Source organism: Plasmodium chabaudi (genome assembly GCF_900002335.3).
Source record: "Plasmodium chabaudi chabaudi strain AS genome assembly, chromosome: 1".
NCBI lineage: Eukaryota > Apicomplexa > Aconoidasida > Haemosporida > Plasmodiidae > Plasmodium > Plasmodium chabaudi.
Window position 1 is genome coordinate 389,634 of NC_030101.2, and position 25,378 is coordinate 415,011.

A 25,378-nucleotide genomic window follows, 5' to 3' on the forward strand; every position below is an offset into this window, starting at 1 on the left:
CCCTTAGCTTTGTTTTTAAAATGCATATACCTATTTTTGTTAACACTATATTATATTTAATGAAAAATTGTTATATCCCATCCATATTTTAACTAAGGTTTCCTAGTTAAAAAAAATTGCATATCTACCAATTATAGTAAAATATTTATTGTACATGCACCATTTGCTTGAATTAGTTATATTTCTTAACACTTGTTACTAAAAATATAGTATACCACCATCTTTTTAAATATACAAATTCTATTAAATTATATATATTTAATAACACAGGATTTGTTGTTTTAACAAATTGAATATTCAGTTGTTACCATTTGTTAATATATTGAAAGAATGGAACAATTTAAAAATTAATTGTTTTTTACTTTTTAAATAGACACATCTATATTTTATATTGCCAAGCTTATATCTATATTATATACTAGCATATTTCATTAATGTCTAATAATAAATTTGTTGATAAAGTCGAAGTGATAGATTTCTACTTATTCCCCAAACTATACATTACTTTTCATTATCTACGTATTATATATTTTTAATAGTTATAATAGTATATTAGTATCTATATATTCTTATATGAGGAAAACAAACATTTGATTTTTCATTTAACGCAAAATATAAATATGTATGAGTTTGTTTTTTGCTTTTAAATAAGTATGATGTATTTTTTTTAATTTGCCTTTTAAAACATAAACTATCATCAATTTTATATGTACATCAACAAATATTTGTATTTATTTTTCAGACATAATACTATTTTCTTTAAAAAACAAAAAATGTCTTATTCTAATACTTCGAAAATGTGTCCTCTTTCATGATTATAAATACCTCAATATGTAATTATTTAGTGTGGGCATAATAATAAGTTAAATATACATATAACAGCATTAAAAATACTTTCAATTTCAATAGTTTATATAACTTCTAAATATACATATGATGATACTTAATAATGGCATACAAGTATTTAAATATATTAGTATGGATTAATTTTTAATATTTTCATTTCTATGATAAATATATTTCATCATACATGCATATAATACAATTTAAATGAATGCATATTTGTGTAAAACACTATTAATTAAAAACAGCAAAGACGTCTTTCAAACCTTTTTATAAAAATGTAGAAATGATACATTCAATGCGCATTTAATCAAAATTATGTTTCTTGTTACGTAATGATATAATCAAAATATAATAAAATCATATGATTATAAAAGTGTAGAACACTCTTTTCAAATAAACATCAATTTTATTGTATTGGTATACTATCAAATATATTTTTTATGTATTAAGGCAATGCTTTAAATCTTTAGTTTAATTTGTTTATAAATCATTTTATTATACATTCATAAAAAGGTGTTATTTAATAGAATAAAAGTAAAAATTACCGATATGTTTTAATAACTTTTTTTTGTTCTTAGAAAGATAGATACATAAATATAATCTAAAAGCATACACCTAGGATTTTTGTAAGATTTTCTAGTATAATGGATTACATTTGCTTATTTATATTTTGTCTTTAGTTTCAATTAATTTCCATATTTACCAAATGTTGATAAAAAAACATTGTGGGCACATCAAAATATAACTTAACAAAGATTATGTCACATGTCAATCATGTAAAAGCTTTTTTACTAGGATTTGTTCATTGTTATAAATTGTTAAATAACATTATACTTTCGGTATTGTTTATTTTTATACTAATATATCATTCATTTATGTCTAATGCAAAAAATTATATAAAGTTAGATTAATCAAACACATTCATAATGTAAGCAATTTTCATATAGTAAGAACTCATATTAGCATTTATACAAAAGTACATAGACATGTTTATTTTTATAATTTGTGATTTGTATCTCTAATTACATGGAAATAAACTTTTAAATAAATTTATATTAATAGTTTGTTTTATTGAATAATAATTGAAAATGATTTATTTAATTTGAATATAATAATATAAAAATAATTAATATTAATTATAATTTGTGTCTAAATATATTAATTAAAAATAAAAGACCCACATAAAAATAATTAATTATTAATAAATTATTATTTTATATAAAATATTATAATAAATATATTTTATTAATTTAAAAATAGCATTGGATTTCATTAATAATTTATTAAATATAATTATTATAATAAATATTATTTAAATTAAAATATAATAACATAATTTTATATAATATATATTATTAAATAATAAATAAAATTAAATTAATTATAATAACAATATTAAATATAATATTATAAAAATTAATATTTTATTTATTAATATAATAATTATTTAATATTAGTAAAATATTTATAAATAATATTATTAATTTTATATAATACACATTTAATTATAATTAATAAATAATTAATATAATAATATTATTAAAATATAATATTTAATAATAATAAATATATATTATTTTAATTAATTAATAATTTATTTATTACTTTTATTAATTTATTTAAATTTTAATTATAATTAATTATTTTAAATATAAAAATAATATATTATTCATTATTATATACACAAATTCCCATTTATTATTTAAAATTATTTAATTTATTAATATATTACTTAATTAATTTAATTATTTATTAAATTATAATATAATTATTAATATATTAAAATATATTTAATTATTAATTTATTATTAAATTATATTATTTATTAAAATATAATATATTATTTAATAATTTATATTTTTAATTAATTTTAATACATTTAATATATTAATTTAAATTAATTAACCAATTAATATATTATTTATTTAATTTTTAACCTTTATATATGAATATATTATTTAATTATTAATATTTATTTATTAATTTAATATTTAATTAATTTTAATATATTTATATAATAATTAATATATATTTATTAATTTATTATATATTTAATATTAATATATTTTTATTAATTAATATTATTTATTAATTTATTATATATTTAATTATTAATAATTATTTATTATTTTATTATTTATTTAAATATTAATATTTTATTTAATAAATATTTATATAATAATTATTATTTATTTATTATATTTTTAATTATAAATTATTTATTTATTTTTCTATATAAAATATATGTTTTAATTATAATAATTAATATAATTTATTATTTTTATATTAAATATTTATTAATATTAAATTAATTATATAATAAGGATATTATAAATTAAATAGACTTATATATTTTTTAGTAGACACATTTTTAATAACTATTTTATTCATAAATAATAAAAAATTTGTCATTATTTTTAAGGATATTTAATTCCCCCAAATATGGACATATTAATCTTTATTGTTTTACAAAATAATGTTTGAATTTATTGTCTTTATATTATTATATTACATTTTATATACATGTTATTAAACTTTAATCATATTATTCAAAACATTGCAAGACTTTATACTTTTCATTAAACTTTATATTTTGCTATGAAAATCCTTAACATTTTGTTTTATCTCCACAATTTCATGGTTAATCATAAGAATTAAAAATAATTACACCTTATATTCTAATGAAGTACTATATTTGGTTACCATGATAAACATAACACATATTTGAAATTTTTTCATATTTGTCAAAATAATTTATATTTATAAAATGATGAATATAAGATTTCTCTATTAAATATGTACGCACAAAACTCTTTGGTTTTTAGAAATATACGTCTTTATGTTCATTGTTATAGAAATACAAAGAATTAAATACTTAATATTTACCTTTATGAATATCAATTGAATTCAGTTCTTGAAGTGTTATTAAAAAAGTGCCAATCCATCGTGGAACATATTATTAACTATTGGCAACCGCGAGAATGTAATATATATTGCATATCTATTCTTAATAATACTGAAGTTTCAAATTCCAAGATATATAAAAAGAATCCTATTTAAAATAATCATAAAATATTTGAAAAACACTAGCAAATTGCAATAAATATAGCATATACAAAATTTTATGTGTATATTTGAGCACAAATCCATTACTTAATATTTATATAAGTTTTAATATATTCCGTGTTGTAGCAACAGTAATGAGTAAATGATAAATGAATTGTTGAACAAATAAATATTATAAGAAATACAACTTTTCTCGTATACTCAAAAAAATTTTTTTAGACATGAATCCAAGGTATAATATTCTTACATCAATATAGAAATATAAATTTATGATAATCTAAGAAAATTAAACGTAGAACTAAATACTTAGCATATTATATATTTTAGAATCATATAAAATAAAACTATTTCTAATTCAATTCTTATGCATAATATAGTATAGACACGTTCCATGGTAAAATATGATGAGATTGTATTGAAAAAATAGTATTTATTATCGTTTTGTTATATATGTATTAGTTTTCAACGCACTAACCCTTTTTTATATTTGTTTATAATTATGCATAAATACAAAGTTTACAAAAAAGTTCAGTTGTAGTAATATGTTGAGAAGTAATAAATATTTCGGTAAAAAAATATTGCAAATTTTGAGTATAAAGAAATAAAAAGACATAAATATAGTGTAGGAAATATTAAGAATGGTTCACTTACATAATATTTTATTTACTTTGAACAAAAATATAAAAGCTTATAAAATTATAGATCCACATTATATTTATAAAAGGGGTTTATATTTAAAATATAAATAACGAATAGTATATAACATAAATATAATTGTGTTTTTTCGTATATTTTATAATGACATTTATTTATCCCCCTCACCCAAACATGATGTATATGTATATTAACGATTCAAATTTTGTACACAAATATGTAGAATATTTACAAATCCCTTTGTTTGTTTAAAATTTTATCTTAATAATTATCAAAATTATCACAATATTTTTAATTATTATTAATATCACTACACATTAAATCATTTTTGTGTAATTTATTAAAGGTATAATTTAAGTTACCTTTTTCACGGTCCCGCTTAATTGCATTCAGTGCTTTATTTGTTTCTAAACTGTGAGAAACATTTTTCTTCATACATCTATTTATTGCTGTAACAAAATCTTTAAATTTCCCATTATTGTCTAATTCATGATGTTTAATTAAATTGGTTAATTCAGGTGTTACTGATACATTTAATTTACTTAAGTATTCACAAAATTCACAATCCGAAATTTTGTTAGCTATATAATTTTTTATTATATTTTTAATTGTGTTATTAATCAAATCTTTTGGAAGCATTTCTTCATTTGTAATATTATTATTCGTTAAATGATTTGAAATCATTTCAACATTTTCAACTACCTTATCAGAATCTTTAATACGTGATTGCTCCCATGTTATAGGATTTCTATGCATTTGTTTAAAGCTTTCTTGTAAATTTTCATCAATATTTACTTTTGATGATTTTTCATCTTTCACTTTGTTTAAAAATGTTGTTCGATTTTTTCTGTTTTTACTATTGTTAATATATAATGTTTTCATTACATTTACAAAACTTAAAGACCTACTTGGGCCATATAAGTATAAAGACCTTTCGAATTCAGGTGTTATGTCAATATTGTTATTAATTAATTTGGCTTTGAATTCATCGTCCTTTAATAAGCATTTATCCCATTGAGAATATAATTTTCTTATAATTTCATTTTTTTCTTGTACATATTTATCATTATCTTCATATTTATCTTGCACATCCATAAATTTGGGATTAAAAATTTCTTGTACACATTCGGAAATATTTCTAAGTGATTTTGAAGGATCATGAATAAGCAATAAATTTTTATAATTTATAAAACCGTCCTCCGTTACAACACAGTATTTCATTAAATAATCTATAATAGGAGTATCATATTCAATTTGGAATGTATCCAGCACTTCAATAAAAGTTTTATGTGTAATTAAACCATTTTTATTTTTATCTTTTTTTTTTAACTCGCTACAAAATAGTTTTATTAGTAAATCAAAGTTGTTGTCATAATTGGTGCAGTTCTTGTCATTTACCATTTTATTAAAAATTATACATATAAAACACAATAAGACAGTATAAAATACGGTATTTAAGTTTGTGAAAATTAATGTCTTTGAATTACTGTTTTATACATGTCTGCATATATGTTTTAATAACATGAAGCTGTACTCTATATTTTTAATAGGATTTGTTATATATGTTTTTTATAACTAAACATATATATATTCATTAAAACATAAATACCTATTTACGGAAAAAATGAAACATAAATTTGTTCAGAATTGTGGTGACCATTGACATGTGATGCTTTTATTTTCTATTTACATTTAAAACAAGTTTTTATGTAAATTTATGTTAAATACACTTAGGTAGTAATATATATTATTTGTTATTCTCGTGTAGGCTACACATGTTTTAATGTGTTTCATATAGACATAAATATGGAACTTTCCTTTTTTGCACACTATATATTACTTGTATAAAAAGTTATAATTTATTTTTGAAATAAATTTCATTAATTTTTTATTTTGAGCTTTAATTTTTATGGTTATTAGACAAAAAAAAAGAAATTACATTTTAACAAATAAGACAACAAAATATATGTTTGTTTTAAGACAAGATTAACTTATACGTTTTTTATTTATTGAATAAATTTAAAAAAAAAAATAGAATAAAATATTATATGGGGAAATGTGTAATAAATTCCGCATATGAATAAGATTTTCATATGCACATATATATAGATATTGGTAAAAGATGATTTAGACTTTATAATAAAGGCATTATTACTTGTTTAGGTGGAAACATATATTAAATAATTAATCCTAATGTTTTTTTTTCAGCAATTATATACGATATATTAAAAATGAATAATTCTATGCAATTTTTTTAGTACAGGGTTATATATTCACCTATTTTATATAACATTGATAAATGTTATTTTTAAAAAGACAGGGACAGAAAAAAAACTATGTAGTAAGAATAAATATTCAAGTTATTTCACTTTTTTATTATTTAAAAAGTTGTGCCAAAATATATATTTTTTAAATTTAAGAATTTTTTTCATTCTTCATGTATTAAATGAAAAATATAGTTTAAAGTTATAAAAATATAAATAGCACAAAAAAGCTTTTGACAAAATAAAACAACAAAGTTTTTAGCTATTAATTCTAACATATGATATTACATGTAAAAAAAATTGTTTTTTAATGCTAGAATATGTGTAATGAAAAAAAATTATAAGCATTATCAAAAAAAGGAAAATGTAAAAATACTAATCATTTATATTATTAAATATATGGTTTTTTTACAAATTCAATTTTATTAATGATTAAAAAAAATCATATTTTTTTAATAATTATTCATATGTGGAATCTATGCTTTATTTTTAACATCATTGTCTACCTTCGATTCAATGCTTTCTATAACGTATTTAATATTTTTTCTTTCAAGGGAATGTAACTTATATATAAAATAGCTGTTTAAAAATGAAAATATTGAAAAGAAATAGAGGAAAACTACATTTGATATGGTTATATTTCTTAACACACTGTTCAATTGTAAGGTTATAAAACCAGCGATATTTTCTATAATGGCTATATTTAAAAAAATTGCTATACACATATCAATGAATCCATTTAATAAATATCCGTGATAATTAGCATCTAATAGTGAAAAAAAGGTACATGATATCGAAATGATCTGAATCAAATATACACTATTACTTCCAAACAAAAGATATGTTATAAAATAAATCAGTTGCAATCCTATAAATCCAATATAGAATTCTCTCATTATTATTAGAATTTTCCTAATACTTAAAATATTTTTACTGTTTACAATATTTAATAATTTTTCTTTGTTTCTATAATCATCTTCAATATGAGGTATTTGTTTTTTAATATATTTTTGATATTTATCATTCATATTATATTCCGAATCAGTTGTAGTTATATCGGATTTGTCATATTTTAAACTTTCTCTCGAATATATGGTGCTTCTCTTCTTATATATTTTATCATTTAATGAATGATACATATTCATTTCATTACCAATTTTTAATGATTTTGGGGAGCCGTCTTTTTCGGAATTATTGTCAGAATTATTCAAGCTATTTTTTTTTTTTTTTTTAATTAAATTATAATTTTTTCCTTCTTTATCTTTAAGATTTTCAATCGATAAAGAACTATGATCATTTAAATTGCTTTCATTTTCAGATATATTATTTATTTCGTTATTATTGCCACCTTTTCTATAATTTCCATTTCCTTTTACACTAAGGTTTTCCTGAGAAAAAGATGATTCATTGGAATACGTTTTATCTCTTTCTTCATTTGTATAATAAAATGTATTTTCTTTTTTCGATTTCTTTTTATATTTTTTTTTCTGTTTATATGTTCCATCATTGGTTTTATAAGTATACTCCTCATTGCTTAAGTTTGAATTTTCAAAAGAGTTATAATAGGAATCTTTTGTATCATTTCCTCTTGATGTGTTAAAATTCGCATTATCTGAATCATTCGTATTATATCGATGGATTAAATCACTTTTTTTTTTTTTTCGTCCTTTTGTATTTCTATCTTTATTTCTTATAGCTTTTTCTTTTAGATTATTTCTATTTTTTTCAATACTCGAATTTTTGGTTTCATATACTGAAGTGGAAATATGTGATGATGCATCCGATTCATTAGTATGAAGATCTGCTCTATTTCTATTTATTTTTTCTTGGATTATATTACTATTATCATTGTAGTAACTTTCTTCATTATTTTCTCCTTCAATGGAAAGTTTTTTCAATGTTTTCGCATAAATATCATATACGGTACTTTTCTCAATTTTCGTATTAGAATCATGTCTATTTATTTTATAATCTTTTGTATTTTTTGTTTTATAAGAATAATCTGAATTAGTGTTGTCTTTGTCATGATCTAAGATTAATGAAGTAATGCGTGGGAATATTGGTGTATCTGACAAATTCCGTTTCCTTATACTTTGATCATTTTTTAATGTGTGTAGAGTTGTTTCTTTTTCTTTTCTAATTTTATTAGGAACTCTTTTATTCATATATGCCTCGAATTCATTTGTTATCTTTGTACCATCATTATCACTACCATTAATTTTTTGTGTTATTAATTTTGACTTTCCCATTTTTGAACTTTTTCTACTTTCATTGTAAAATTGTTTTGATTTTATTTCATGGATAATTTTATTAAAGTCGTTACTATTATTTATATTAACCGTAATGTTATCCATTTCTTTTTCAATTATTTTACTTTCGTTTTTCATCATTACAACTTTTTATTTTGACAAAAAACACAACAAAGGTAAAGTAAGAATTACACAAGTTATACATAAAATATAATTTTAAAAAATTTAGACAAACAAAAACAATAAAAATAAAATAAAATTATTATTTTTTAGAATAAAATGGGAATGCAGTTACATATTAACACCAAACTAGCAATCTTGTCTTTATTCAATAAATTAGAATTAATTTTGTTACACTATATATTGTGTGTGTGCAAAATATATATACAAAAAAATACAAAAAAAATACAAAAAATACAAATATGTAAATAAAAAATATAGTGTTATAAATTGTAATTACGAAATACTTTAAAATACAATTTTTTAAAGGTAAATATAAACATAACTTGACAAACTATTGAAAGTCTAAAATATAAATAATATTCTTAAATAATTCCTTTACCTTCAAAATAATTTTTTAATAGGTATTTGTGTCTGTTCAATCATTGCACAAATAGTAACATTTTTTTATTTTTTATATGGACATATATAATAACATTTTTTATAAAAAATTTATCACATAAAACAAAAGATATATATTTTAATTCCACAATAAAATGTATTTTTGATATTAGTGTTACATTGCCACAATTATAAATGATGGGATATTATATTTTTTTATATTTTCCTATTTTCCTTATATATAAAGGACAAAAATAGAAATGTACCATTATGCATACATATATGTATTATATATATTATATACAAAATCCTGATTATTGTTTTTTTAAAATATTCGATATAAAGATATCACAAGCATACAAATAATAAACTGCGCTACCCGAGCACACAACAAACGTTATTTTTTGTATATTTGTATTATACAAGAACAAACCGAATTATATATTATGAATAAATATAAAGGAAAACCGTAATAACAATTAAATATATCATTATTCGGTTACAAAACTAATAAGTGTGAAATTCTTTATATTTTTATTTCCAATATTTTTAAGTAATCGCGTATATATGCGCGAATAAAAAAGTTTACTATTCTTCTTTAAAATATATGTTTCTTATTTATGCGTAATATATAAGTTTATTAATTTAATTGATAAAACGAGACGTCAATATTTATTTATGCATACTATATACATAATTAAAAAAAAAAATACATACAATATGCATAATACTCAGTGGTATTAAAGGCCTGTTATCTTCCCATTTTTCGTACTCTTCGTATTTCTGTAAAATATCCACTAGTATATATTTATTCAAAATATTTATCAGGACGTAAAAACAGTGAGTTGGATATTTATAATCCTAATTTAGTTCTTCTCCAGTGTCTTCTCTTAGTGTTATATCTAAATGTGGAGGAAGGAAAAAAAAATAAATAATGTCAAAAATGTTGTAAAATCCCATGCTATATTTATATGTCACTATATATATAATATACTTAATAGGCGATAATTTAATGGTATAACTGATATAGTATCGCTGGATATATATGTATTTTTTTTTTGATAAAAATTATATATTAATATTACCTTATTTTGGTATCCTTTCTCAATCTATACCAGTGAGGTACGGGCCTATTTTGTTTCTTGCATTTTCCAAGTCTTTGTTTTAATCTGAATGTTTTAATTGATCCCTAAAAATAAAACACAATTGTTTATTTATATGAAACAGTTATTTTAATATGCTATATAGTTCAAGGAGTTTAAATCAAGATTGATAAATTTTTCATTTAATCACATTATTATGTATAACAATTTTTTTATGTAAATATTTTTTTTTACCATTTTCAAGAAAAAAGTATTTAAGTAAGAATGTTATAAAACTTTCAAAGCTTTGTTTTATTTGGGAAAACTATCTTAAATTTTATTTTAAATTTTGAAGGAAATTTTTTATTTGCTTATAATTAATAAATAAAATTTTTATTTTCAATTGAAAAAAATTATTTGTTCATATTTACTATAATAATAAATCATTACATTAATATATAAATAATTTATATGTTTTTTATATATGTAAAAAGTATATAAGCAAAATTATATATGCATAATATGTTATATATAATAAAATATTATGTATGCCACCTATTATATACCAAATAATATATACATAAAAAACATGGGAAGGAAGAAAAATTATACGTTACCCATAAACCCCTATGGCTCTATCAACATGCATTATATAATATTTATTATTTTAGTATAGGGAAAATTATAATCAAAAAAAATTACAATATATATATGTATGTATGTATGTTTTCCGCTTTTAAATTTTATTCTTTATTGTTCTATAAAAACGGAAACATTATAGCGCCCAAAAATTTGTTGAAAATAATTGTTTAAAAAGTTAGTTTATTAAGAATGCCATAAATAATTTTTATTATTTAAAGATAATAATATATTTCAATTTTTATAATTTTGTTAATAGGCTTATTTCTTTATTATTTACCTATTTCAAAAATAATCACGTTTTAAAAATATATAGGGAGCTATTTTCCATATCTTTTAAAACAACAAGTTAAACATAATAAAATTGAAAAATACAAATATCTTACATATGTAAAATATAATAAAAACTTGAAACAATAAAGTAGATAAATACAATTGTTTAAAACAAATTAGATATATGTATGCATATATAATAAAAACTCTATTTAATTTTTAAGAGCATTTATCACCTTCGTACAAAGAAAAAACAATTTATTTTAACAGCTAATTTACGTTCATTATATATAAATTGGGAACAGTCAAAAGACGGTTTTAACAAAATTAGTTTATATTTTGATGTTTTTTAAGCAAACGAAAGAATGTGACAACAACAAGTGCATGTTATTTATGTGGGTATGTAATGTCTTTTCCAATACATTGGAAAATGTTTATATATGATAAAGTACGAGTTAAAATATATATTATTATATTTATAATTATTTATACGATTTTTATGGAGTTTTTCATGATTTTCGTGTTTATTAAAAAATATATTAAAACATAATTATTCATTATTCTGACAATTTCAAACACCAATATATTGTGAAATATACAATTATTTTAAATACAAATATATAATGTGTTAATTTGTTTTTTATTTAAATTAACGCATTTATCTTAACAAAAAAAAAGACAAAACAATAAAAAAGGAAAAAAATTAAACTAAAAATTCTATAAAATTCTCAAAAAATGTCTCATAATTTTCACAATGTGCCCGTATGTTTAGTTTATACGCTTTATTTCCATTGGCTTTGTTCTGCATAATTAAAAAGGTTGAAAATTTTTATAAGGTTGAAAATTTTTTATAATATGCCATACATATCTAGTAATACATACACATGTAATGCTGCTTCCTTTTCGATGCTTACCTTATTTTGGTGAAATTCAATAGTAGCATTAAACTGATCATTTAGGCAAAGGTAAAAGGACCAGAAATCGCAATAATACGAGTTTTGCAACCTTTTGTAAAAAACAAAAGTTGAAACAATATAATAATAAGCGAATTAAAACATTGTAATAATATTAACACAGATAAAGCTAATTCATATATATATTTCCTTACACATAGTCATTCTTGAATAGGTTGACAATTGTAGGAGTAGCCATAGATACTGTTGTTGTGGTTATTTCAAAATTTGCGTTTATTATTTTTTCGATGTTTCTCTTTTCTCGATCACCTTCGAGCAGGCATTCTTCAGATCTCACTAAACTGAAGTAAACAAAATGCGAAAATTCATTAGTTATCTATAATTGCACAATTGAATAATTTCCTCTCTCTATATAGGAAGAGATAGTTATCCGATTTAAATACAACAATATATGCACAATTTTGCATGGGTTGAGAAAAATGGCTTACCAGTTCATTTCTCCTATATCATCTTGATCTGCTTTAAGAATATATTCAAGGGTCAAGGCTTTTGATTTATTACCTTTAGAAAAAAAAAAATAAAATAAATTTATGGTCATATAAATGTTATGTAAAATTATGTGATTGCTAATTTCTTGTCCACAAATATATTCATTTTAAAAGCTTACTTTTTTGGTAAAATGTTTTATAAAGGATTTTTCTTTTTTGTATTTTCAAAACCTTTATTTTGTTTTTATTACAACTTATATTTTGTTCTTTTAATATAACTTTTAATATGTACAAAAATTTTGCATCATCAATTTGTTTAACAACACTGAAAACAATTTTTTTATTTTCATTATTTTTTCCAAATATTTTATTTTCTATTATTTTTTTAATTTCTTCCTTAGAATTAATACTTAACAAACTTCTTAACATGTTGTTCTTTATCATTTCATTTTCATTTATATTTATATCTTCATTAGTTGCATCATATTTATCAGCACTATGACAATTTTCATCTAGGATATTTGATATATTTATGTTTTCAATTTGATCTCCATGCATTTCTTTTCCTTCTTCATTTTCTAAATATAAGTTATATGCTTCATTCTGTTCTCTACCATTTTTATTATATGATGAAATATTCATCGACATAAATAAATTTATATTATCCTTACCATCATTTATTTCGTTAAACATTATAAATGTTTCATATTGTTTTTTATTTTTGAAAAAAACATGTTTATTCATATTATCTTCAAACTCCTTTTCTTCATAATTGTCACTAAAATCGTTACTATTATTATTTATTTTATTTATTTCATTTTGTGTGTCCTTCAATGATGTATTTTCCATAACATTTTCAGTTTTATTATCATTTTGGGTTAATGCATTATCTGGTGAATTGCACATACTTGTATCACCATTTGATTTGTTGTTTATGTTTTCATTTTTGTCTTTATTATCAAATAATTCATTTACATTTTTACAAATAGCTGTAGCACTAGATTCGATGCTATTTTTTTCTTCCGTTAAATTTTCTGCATTTAGGTTAGCAACAATAGAATTCATAAGTCCATTATATATTTGATCGTTTTCTTTTTTCATTTCTTTATTTTCCTTATCATTAATAAAAGCAAGATTAGTAATTAAATTTTCATAATTGGCTATATGTTTATCTATATATTCAAGTGATTTTTGAACTTGTTTTTCTTTTAATTCATGCTCCTCGTTTTTATAATCTGAGCTAGTTGAATCTGTTACTGAATGTTCTGATATTTTTGTATTAGGAAATGATGGATCTTGTTGATATCCCTTTTGTACATTTTCAATTTCATTCCATTTCCTATTAGCAGAAAATGAAGATAATTGAAACTGATCCGTTTTTTTGGGAATAACACCATTATCAGATGTTTTTATTTTATGATAAAATTCGTTAGTAGAACCCATCATCATTGTGTTCATATCTTTTGTATTAGATGCATTATTTTGGCTGTTTCCAGAACCATTTTCTTTGTAAATTATATTATTATTGTTGTTATTTTTCAAGCTGCCATTCATAGAAATATGATTTCCTGTGAAGGCATTAGAATTAGCATTCCCAACAACATTATTATGAATAACATAATTAATATCAACTGTTTGCATATTGTCCTTTATATTACTACTTAATAAGTCTGCTTCCGAATTTATTGGCCCTTGTTCAGTGATTTGCTTAGGAGTTGTTCCCCAATTTGATAATATATTACCATCGGGGGTCATATAAGGTGATTGATTTGTATCTAATTCAGAATAATTCATATTTTGCATCATATTATTATTTAAATCCGTTGATAACCTTGCAGTGTTATTCTTTGGAAACATATTTTGTGAAACTTTTCCAAGTATTTTATTTTGAGTGGTTGGTAATAAAACATCATTACCAGATGATCCAGATGATGTATTAACACTTTCTTTTTTTTTTTTTCTTGCATTTTTTTTTCCATTATTTAAAAACTGATGTTCATCAATATTTGCCAAATCGATTGTCTTTAAAGGTTCCATTTGTTTTCTTTTATTTCCTATTTTGATGCATCCATTTTTTATTTCTTGAAAATTTTGATTCATACTAAATTTTAGCATCTGATCATTGGTGTTTTGTCCCTGTGTATTGTTGTTAAGAATTAAATGATCTACATTATGGTTGTTAATATTTGTCATATTATTATGCATAGTATTAAAATTCATACGATTGTTTAGACCCAATACCCCATCATTGTTTAGTTGTGAATTTATATATCCTGCCTTTCCATTTTTCATCAAAATATTATTATTACGATTTAGGATATACATCAAATTATCTTGATTGTCAAAATTTGTCATATCTGAAATTCCAGAAATATTATTATCATTATTTATATATCCATTTTTTTGCATACGTAATTTGAAACCAATATTATCTAAACTAATATTATTAGCATTCATATTTTCAGCTATCATATTATTTTTTTTGTTATTTTTGTTTAGCAAATTTATATCTACAATATTATTTTCATTATAAATATTTATATTATTTGGTTGAATAGTTTTTTTATTATTATCTTGAACATAAATTTTATGATTATTTCCATTGTAGAATTTGTTATTATTATTGTCACCGATATTGATGTTACAATTTTCTTTAGTGTCGTGATTTACATAATTTCCTCCATTTTGTGGATCTAAATTATTCATTAGTATATTAAAATTTTTATTAATATTAACTAAATTTTTTAAATTTAATGAATTATTTAAATCACCTTTAGATATCATATTTACAATTTTATTAAACTCATGTTTCGCCAAATTATTTCTATTATAATTTTCAATCATTGCATTATAAGCACTACTAAAATTATTATTAATATAATCTGATCCTCTACGGTTGTTAACGTTTTCATTTTTTATTAATTTTTCTGTTTCAATATTATACATAGAATTTCTATTCCTTTCTTTATACTCATTGTGCTCAAACATATAATTCGATGGACTTCCTTTTTCATTTTCATTAAATCCTCCACTGTTATCATTAACAATTTGATAGCTGTTTTTTCTTACATCGCTATAATTATTTATGTTATTTGCATTCGCTGGGTTGTTAAAATCTTTATTATTTATCCGATTTACATTATCTACTTTAAATAAATTATTTTTGTTTATATTATTACCCATTTGATATTCATTTCCATTATTAATCCCATTTTTCACAAACCCACTATTGTTTGAATTAATCAGTTGATTCTTGACATTTCCAATGTTGTTGTTGTACATATCAGGATATTTGTTATTATTATTTTGGGGATGATGTAAATATTCATTTTTATTAAAAACTGCAGGAAGTTCGGTAGTATTGGAACGAGATAATGTACCTTTATTTTTTAAATTTAATTCATATTTTCCTATTTTATTATTGCCATTACTAGATGTATGACCAATTCTATTTATTCCATTTCCAATTTCATATCCATTTTGTGAATATTTTATATCATTAGATGCACATTTATTTCGCATTAATATAAGTCCATCAAATGCCTGTTTGGCTACATTATTATTTAACGAATGAATTTTATTATTATTCGAAACTTCGTTTAAGTTAGATCTATTTATATTACCATTTAAATGGTTTACTGATGAATATATATTTGAAGGATCATTCATGGAATTACCATTATTAGGTATTCCATTTATATTTGGATTATTCTGTCTATTATTATTTTTTTGAATACGTGAATTTTGTTGTGTTGCATCATAAAATTTATTATAATTAATATTTCCAATATTTAATACTCCATTCAAATTACCCGTATTCCGATTATTCATACCAGTACTATTATTTCTTACATTATTATTGGGACCTCCATTTTCTGAACACCCATGTGTTCTTTGTCTAAGTTGAATTTTGTTTTGAAAATTATCTATATTTGTTAAATTATTTAAATTATTTTTTACATCTATTGAATTTAATTTATTATCATCATTAGATATATTCCTAATTTTTAATAAATCATAATTTCCATTTAATGCTACATTATTTTGTAAATTATTAATTGGTATATGATTTCCATTATTATCAATAGAAATACTTCCACCTGTTTTACCATTCCCATTGATGTTAGTCCGATTGACAGAACTGTTGTCCATATAATTGACCATCCCATTGTTATTACAATTTGCCATACTCTTATTATTCATATTTATATTCATATTATTGTTTATTATATCTTTGTAAAAAATTTTATTACTCCCATCATTGAACATCTCTGGATGCTCACGGTTTAAAATTAGATGATCACCATCGTTTCTATTTGAAAAATCATTTAAATTATTTAATAATTCATTTTTATATTTATTTATATCACTAGAACGATTCATTGAAATGTTGTTATTTATTAATTGTAAATTATTTGTCATGTTGTTAGACAAATTGGTCGGCATATTTTCTATTTCATTCCCATTATTTGCTAAATTATGCACCATATTTTTATTCATATAATGATCATTTATTCCGACCCTTCTCATAGCATTTATCATATTCCCATCTGTTAAGGACCGATCTTTTGTATTATCATTTTTTAATGAATATTCCGCCAATTTAGGTGAATATCCATCCATATTTGGATTTATATTTGATGGATATACATATTTTTTTGTATTATAATTATTTGGTGTTTGGTTTATGGATGGGAAATTTGTTACGGATGGTTTTATTGGCATTCCTTTGTTATTATCATTTAAGTTATTCATTGTGTTTTTTAAATCATTATTCATATTTGTGTGTGTTGAAAACATTTTATTTATATTTCCGATACTTCCATTATTATTTTCTGTATTTTTATTTCCCCCCATATCTATATTATTATATAAATTAAAGCCATTATTATTAGCTAAACCGTTCATAAAATTATTTACATGGTTTCCGTTTTGTTTAGAATTGACATTTGTAACATCATTTATTAATACATTATTATTATTACCATTTCGTAAACCCTTTGTCATATAATTTGGATTATTTTGATTTCCATTATTTATTACATTTGATATATGATTAGGATTTATTCCCTTATTAATTAGAATATCTGGATTTATTTTATTTGAATTATTTTGACGATGATTTAAATGTGTATTTAAAATTGTTCCGAATGGTGCAGAATTTGATAATGGCGTATTTGTTGAATTGTCTAAATTTATAAATATGTCATTATTTAAATTTGTTCTATCATTTTGATGATTAATTATAATATCTTTATTTTTTTGTTTTAAATATCCATTATTATTTGAATTTATATTTTTATATATATTATTACCATTATTTGAAAAGTTATTATAAGTATGGATATAGTTATTATTATCGTTACTATTCCGTGAAATAGTATTATCAATTTTTCTTAAATTTTGTGAATTATGAATATTTAAATTATTATGAAAATGATTCACGTTGTTATATAACTTGTTATCAGTGTCGTTTATATTCCTATTTTCTATATACATTCCATTTTTATTAAAATTTGTTCCATTGCAATTGCTATTATTATTATGACCTATGTTTTTCATTGTGCATGAATTATTTATAATATATTTTGCATATGGAAAGGAATTACTGTCAAAAGATTCTATATTATTATTAGTATTGGCATTATTTACAATTTTATTTGTGCACACATTATTATTTATATTTTTATTATTATTTAAATCCCCTTTTGTATTTTCACACTCACCAATTTGTATACTATTATTACTATGACTACTATTACTGCTATTACTAAAACTCCTTTGGCTATTATTATTATTAAAAACGTTTAATGTGCTTAAGCTATTAACGTTAGTAAAATTTATTTTGTTAGTATTGCTCACATTTGGATTATCAGCTAGATTATCAATAATATTGGTGTGTGTGTGTTTGGCCCCAATTATATTTTCGCTACTACTATTGCTACTATTATCAATATCCTTAGTAATATTATTACTATCACTATTTATGTAAATATTCAATGGCACATTATTATTATTCGCTTTTTTTTTATGAGCCAATGGATTGGTCTCAATACTCCCAATAGTCTCAGTATTATTTAAATATTCACTTTCATCAATATTGCTAGTGTTATTAATATCGCCAGTATCAACAATATTGGGAATATTTTTTATGTTTTCAAAATTGTTATTATTTGTAATATTTCGAAGATTATTGTTATTAGGCGAAATTACAATATAATCATTTTTTTCGTTTACACATTTGGGAAATTTTATATTATTTTTATTGCCATTTATTGATGAGCATAATGCACTCGAGGCGCTTAAATTTATTTTATTTAAGTTCGTATTATTTTTTAGTTCTGTGGAATTTTTATTTCCAATCATATGTTTTATTCCTACTCTAATTAATGATTCATACTTATTTGAAGTAGTATTCAATTCGCTAATTTTATTATCGTGTTTGTTATTTTTTCCATTAATTTCAGCCTTATTATTATTATTGTTACTAATTTGTATATTTGGGAGATATAAATTATGATTAAACAAATTAGAATTTAACTGATCATTATTATTCCCATATACACCATTATTGCTTATATACTGATCTTCATGAATGTCCATGTAATTTTGCATCCCTTGATCGCCTTGACTTTTTACTCCGTGAGCGGTACTATTATTGCTATAGTTATTATTTGCAATATTTTCATTTAATGATTTATTATCGATATTAAAATTATTTATAAAATGAATTTTATTTGTTATATTATCATTATTTAATTTATGATTCGTTTGGCTTATATTTATTTTATTATTTAGCACACTTTGGCTTGAGTTTAAAAATTTTTCTTCATGGGCTTTCACTAAGTTGTTATTACATGTACTGTTCATAATTTCTCTTTCTCTTGCGTGGGTCAAATTGCTGTGTGTATTCATATTTCTCACCAATTGCTTGTTACCATTACTATTTTCACAATTACTATTATCAGTTTCATCCACATAAGAATCCATTTGAAGTTGAAAAACTGGATTGTCACTGTTCAAAGAATGATATGAATATTTATTCTCAGCATTTATATTTTTAGCATAATTACAAAACTGCATATTATTTTGAGTATCACAATTTTCATACACGTTTTTATTTAAACATGTATTTTTCATATTATTAATATCATTATGACAATGTGTAACATTATTTAATTGCTTTGGGTTTTGCATAAAGCTTGTATTATTCAAACTAAGCATATTATATCTGCTCACATTATTATAAAATTCATCATTTACTAAGCCACTATTACTACTGCTATTATTATTAGGTGTAATAATGTTGTTAATGTTTTTACGGCTATCATGAATATGCATATTATTCCTTTTTAACATTATGTTATATTTATAAAGATTTATATCATTCTCGTTAAACACATTTTGGTTATATTTCATATTTTCTAGGACACTACAACTGTTCATATTGCTATTCATATATAAATTATTTATTTCCATTTGATCATTTCCATTATAATCACCTTTTCTTATATCTTCATTTTGGCTATTTACATCATGAAAATCTCTTTCCATTTTTTTGTTAATTTATAAAAATATTTTTAAAATACTCTCCATGTGCATATTTTTTTATTTTATTTATAAGCATACGCATGTATATGCATGTGGAGAAGAACCAAAAAAAAAACACAAATGGTGAGTTATAATAACTTTATAACAGTTTGTGAGAATATGAAGACTTTATGTTGTATGGACCATAGAAAAAAAAAATTGTGCAGACATATGTTATATATGACTTTTACACTTGTAATATATTTTTTTCACAAAATTTCTTTGACAATATGTATAGGAAAGTTGTATAATTGTAATTAATTTTATTTCTACATATATGTACTTATTTAAGCAAATGAATATGCTTATGCTTGTTTTAATGCGCTACAAGGGTGTGTAATATGTATGACCCCCTCATGCTTTTTAAACAAAAAAACGAATGCATAAAAGTACATATACACATATATATAAATATGCATGCATATAAGCATACACTATATATTAAAATTTAAAAATAAAAGTTACTACATGACAATGTGTTTGCATGCTAAAATCCAAAAAATATATACATATTAATATACGTTGAAACAAAAAAGGAAATGTATTTAATTCACAAAAAAAGAAAAAAATAAAATATACATATATTTTAAATATAGTCATAAAATAAAAAATAACATAAAAATATATAGACTGTAAATGCATATATGTATATTTACTTTATCGCCAAGGTATTTCCTATTCAATATTTTTTTAAACATAAAAAAATAAATTATAAGTACTACACAATTTATTTTATTTATTCTTTTATATTTATATAATTGCTTTTTTCTTAATACAATGAGGTGTGCACATGCCAAGAATATATTTTGTGTGGATATACCATTTAAAAAAAATATACATATATTCTTAAATGTTATATAATTTATATTCAATATAAAAATAAAATAATCAAACGAATTTAAGAAAAATAATGTAAAATAAATAGTTTATTTCCATTTTTTAAATTCCATACAAAAATAGACCTTCATATAATCCTTTAAAATAGCATGCCCATATATCAGTTCAATATCATTAATATATATGTCTATATATCCATACTTATATATATACACATAAATAGTTATATTACACAAAAATTGTAAAAGTTAAGCTTATGTTTCGGTATATAATGCAATTAATAAATGATATATAGTATATATATTGGCATAGCAAACAAAACGTAGCTAAAAATGAAAAGTTGTAAATATATAGTGCTAACAGAAAGAGGGAACTTATAAGCCCTACACAATCTTTTATGAAAATATTATTTATACATCATATTGTACAATATAAATAAGTTTCTTTGTATGGATTATGGAAAAAAATATTTGATATACTTTTAAATATGTCTCGTAAAAAAATAAAAAAGTTAATATTATATATGCTATAATGTTGTTTACACAAAATAAGGTCCATATCCTACTTTTGCAATCACAATATATAGGTCATTATTTATTATATTTTTTATAATTATTGATAATATAAAAATATAGTTTATATTTATGAAATAATAAAAAATAATTGTTTAATAATCATATTTTTCAACTATTTTTTTGGTTAAATCATGCTCTAATAAATTATTAAAAATTTTTTAAAAGGGTGAGGAAATTATTTCATAAAATGAGAATTGGTGTGTGTAAAAATTAAGCCATTATTTTGTTTCATATATTTTTTACTTTTTATTTTTTATGAGAATGTGTAAAAAATTGTATATTTGATTATTTACTTTGCACACATTTTTATATGGTACATTAAAATTGTATGAAGTGGCATAGACTTTTACATGCTTGCTATATTGGCTTATGAATAGATATCTTAAAAAGTAAATAAGCCAGCGTTTATTGCTAGTTGTGGTTTATAGTATAATTAAAAAAGAATATAGTTTTATTTTGTGAAATTTTTATACAAATAAATAAGTACATATATTCATCATACTATTAATGCTAGACAGCATTATATTAATTTATTTAAATTTCTATATAATTGCATATGCATATAGTTCATTTAATAGAGAGCCACAAAAAATTGCCAAAGAAATAAATCGATTTATCGTAATATTTATGAGGATAGCATATTAAGCAAAACCCGTTCCGTCAACTATACATATGCTGATACTGTGCTATAGCATGAAGAGATATATAATGTAACTATATAACTATATATATATCCATTTAAGCAATATCCTTTATATACTTATTTTAATTTTTTTTACAAGAAATAATGTAGCTAAATTAAGTTAACTCTTCATTATATGCATTTATAATGCTATATATTTGGCTTTCTTAAATTTGAAGGGTATACCTCATCATAAATAAATATACACTAAGTAACTTTACAATTATAAATTTTACTAAAAGTCTAACCATGTATATTATATAAGAAATAGCTACTATGACTGTTCATTTTCCAACATTATTATTGATATAATTCATATTGGTATGTAGTAAAAATTGTGTGACAATAGTGTTTGGCTTAACATATTTCTGTTGTTTTTACGTATGTAATCTTTATACTTTTTATTTTACAATTTAAAAAAAATAAAAAAATTGACATATTATATATTCGAAAAACGTTTTATAAATATTAAATTAATAAACTGTATATATACGTATATAATCATTTTATGGGATATGCTCATCGCGCAAAAAAAAAGCAAATTTAATTTAAACTTATTTCACATATTTATTCTACCAATATTTTATTTTTTAAGATATTTGTATATATTTAATTTTTTTTAATAACTTTTTTAAAAAAAATACAAAAAAACATAAAAGTTTAAGTCAACACATTTATATTAATATGTAATATTATATACTATATAATAGGTTTTATATTTTATATGTTGTGTTAATATATTAAGGTTGAAATCTTTTTGAAATACCGTTTTTACCATTTGATATTTTAAAGTTATAAGCAAAAAAAAGCAAAAAAATACATGAAAAATTTACAAAATTAAACTATGGTTAAAAATAGCATCGATCCATCCTTATATTTTGGTCATATAATAACTACAAAAACATCGAATGGAGATAAATTTGAAGGTGAATTATATTGTTATGATACATGCTCCAATTTTATTATATTAAAAGATGATAATAAAAATGGTACAGCAAATTTCTACATAATTAGGACACATACTATTGTAGATATAGAAGTAAAAGAAAAGTTGAAAGTATTATATGAAGTGTTACCAAAAATTGATAAAACGATTGTTGAAAAAATTGAAAAAAAATCAATAGAAAATTTTGAAAAAAAAAAATCAAGGATTGGTATTAGGGTTACACACGAAGCTCAGGAGTTGTTTGACTTTATATGGAAAACGTAAGACAACAAATTACAAAACTGAAAAAGAATAATACATATACATCATAGTCACTACGCTATACATATATACCACTCTGAATTATGCTTATATGTTTATAATCATAACCTTTGATTGTTAAAAAAACGTGTTTATACAACCTACTATTATATATATGCACACTTGTTTACGTCTTAAACATAGGCATCCAGACTGCACATGGAGTAATAGAGATATTCTCGTCCTAAATGGCGAAGTCAGAATTAAACATCCCTATGGTCCCGATGATTGCACAGCGAAAAATGAAAAATTAAGAGAGCGATTCATCACAGTGGTAATTATAAAGAAGCATAATACTGTTTATTTTTGCATGTTAATATAATTTCATGTTTATTTCTTTGACATTCTTTTTGAACTTTTCAGATATCAAGATTTCGCCAAAAGAAGGCTATGGCTAATAAATGATAAAGAAAACCATATGGCTCTTGGATCGAATGATAACAACTTAAAACGTTTGCCAATTTAAAACGTTTACCAATTTAAAGCAACTTTTAACATAAGCCTTTTGTCTTGAAAACGAACATATTTGTATTCCGGTGCACATATTTATACGTATAATATGGTCAATCAGTTTTGCTGCTTATACATACATAGCTATATTTATATATGCACATATGTATATTTGGCTAGTTAAATAAAAAGTAGGATATTTATTTTTTTTGTGAAACATTGATGTTTTTGTAATATAATACGAATTATTTATTAATCCGTTTAAATGCGTTCATATATTTAGTCAAATAATATATTTTTTTAATTTATAATAATAAAAAACATCTATATATTATATATATGATTATGAAAGAATTAAATAAAAAAAATTATTCATAAATTTTTATGAAATTTGATTCCGGATATGGTATTTATTTCTCTTAACACCATCAAGTTGGGAATGTTATTTGCTTTTTTCATCTTGCCCATAAGCTAAAAAAATTGTCAAAAAAATAATGTCATTTATAATTAATATATTTTGTTAATACTTGTGAAGGATAAGTAAATTATTTTTTTTATTTTATGGTGATCATTATCTTACGCATTGTGAACTTCAGATAAAATGCTAACAAGAAGAAAGGAATAAAGACAAGGGCCCACTACAACATTATTTTAATTTTAAAATCAAAAGTGATATTAGTAAAAATAATGAATTAGTACACATTTGTTGTAACTTTATTATAACATATTGTTAAAAAAGTAATTGTATTTGTCTTATTTTACCTGCATCCATCCATTTCTTAAATAGCTAGCAAAATAAATCCAGAAATCGGGCTCTGGTGGGGGATGAGAAAGATATTCCATGTTCCCAACAATTTTGTTAAAACGGCATACTAATTAGGTTGAGACAGTAAAATCACTTGAACAATATTGACATGTGCTATTACCTTTGCTTTATCCTTTTTCAATTTATATGCAACATA

At 21.3% G+C, this 25,378-nt stretch overlaps 6 protein-coding genes across 6 annotated transcripts; 1 reads left to right on the forward strand and 5 right to left on the reverse strand.

Moving 5' to 3' along the window:
- Positions 1 to 4,857: 4,857 nt before the first annotated feature.
- PCHAS_0110400 (conserved protein, unknown function) lies at positions 4,858 to 5,967 on the reverse strand (the record flags this gene model as incomplete). The annotated part of the gene is made up of 1 exon (XM_016798092.1): positions 4,858 to 5,967. The coding sequence occupies one exon, from the start codon at positions 5,965 to 5,967 to the stop codon at positions 4,858 to 4,860; it is 1,110 nt and encodes a 369-aa protein (XP_016653014.1).
- Positions 5,968 to 7,306: 1,339 nt separating this feature from the next.
- PCHAS_0110500 (basal complex transmembrane protein 1, putative) lies at positions 7,307 to 9,220 on the reverse strand (the record flags this gene model as incomplete). Its single annotated transcript, XM_016798096.1, has 1 exon — positions 7,307 to 9,220. The coding sequence occupies one exon, from the start codon at positions 9,218 to 9,220 to the stop codon at positions 7,307 to 7,309; it is 1,914 nt and encodes a 637-aa protein (XP_016653015.1).
- Positions 9,221 to 10,493: 1,273 nt separating this feature from the next.
- On the reverse strand, positions 10,494 to 10,980 carry PCHAS_0110600 (60S ribosomal protein L39, putative; the record flags this gene model as incomplete). Its single annotated transcript, XM_016798102.1, has 3 exons — positions 10,494 to 10,542; positions 10,726 to 10,829; positions 10,978 to 10,980. The coding sequence occupies 3 exons, from the start codon at positions 10,978 to 10,980 to the stop codon at positions 10,494 to 10,496; spliced, it is 156 nt and encodes a 51-aa protein (XP_016653016.1).
- A 1,357-nt stretch (positions 10,981 to 12,337) lies between these two features.
- PCHAS_0110700 (conserved Plasmodium protein, unknown function) lies at positions 12,338 to 20,590 on the reverse strand (the record flags this gene model as incomplete). Its single annotated transcript, XM_016798107.1, has 5 exons — positions 12,338 to 12,436; positions 12,549 to 12,639; positions 12,743 to 12,889; positions 13,037 to 13,109; positions 13,216 to 20,590. The coding sequence occupies 5 exons, from the start codon at positions 20,588 to 20,590 to the stop codon at positions 12,338 to 12,340; spliced, it is 7,785 nt and encodes a 2,594-aa protein (XP_016653017.1).
- Positions 20,591 to 23,564: 2,974 nt separating this feature from the next.
- Positions 23,565 to 24,371, forward strand: PCHAS_0110800 (lsm12, putative; the record flags this gene model as incomplete). The annotated part of the gene is made up of 3 exons (XM_016798115.1): positions 23,565 to 23,926; positions 24,111 to 24,240; positions 24,330 to 24,371. The coding sequence occupies 3 exons, from the start codon at positions 23,565 to 23,567 to the stop codon at positions 24,369 to 24,371; spliced, it is 534 nt and encodes a 177-aa protein (XP_016653018.1).
- A 487-nt stretch (positions 24,372 to 24,858) lies between these two features.
- Positions 24,859 to 25,259, reverse strand: PCHAS_0110900 (conserved Plasmodium protein, unknown function; the record flags this gene model as incomplete). Its single annotated transcript, XM_016798122.1, has 3 exons — positions 24,859 to 24,887; positions 24,997 to 25,054; positions 25,179 to 25,259. 3 exons carry the CDS (start codon positions 25,257 to 25,259, stop codon positions 24,859 to 24,861), a joined length of 168 nt encoding a protein of 55 aa, XP_016653019.1.
- Positions 25,260 to 25,378: the final 119 nt, after the last annotated feature.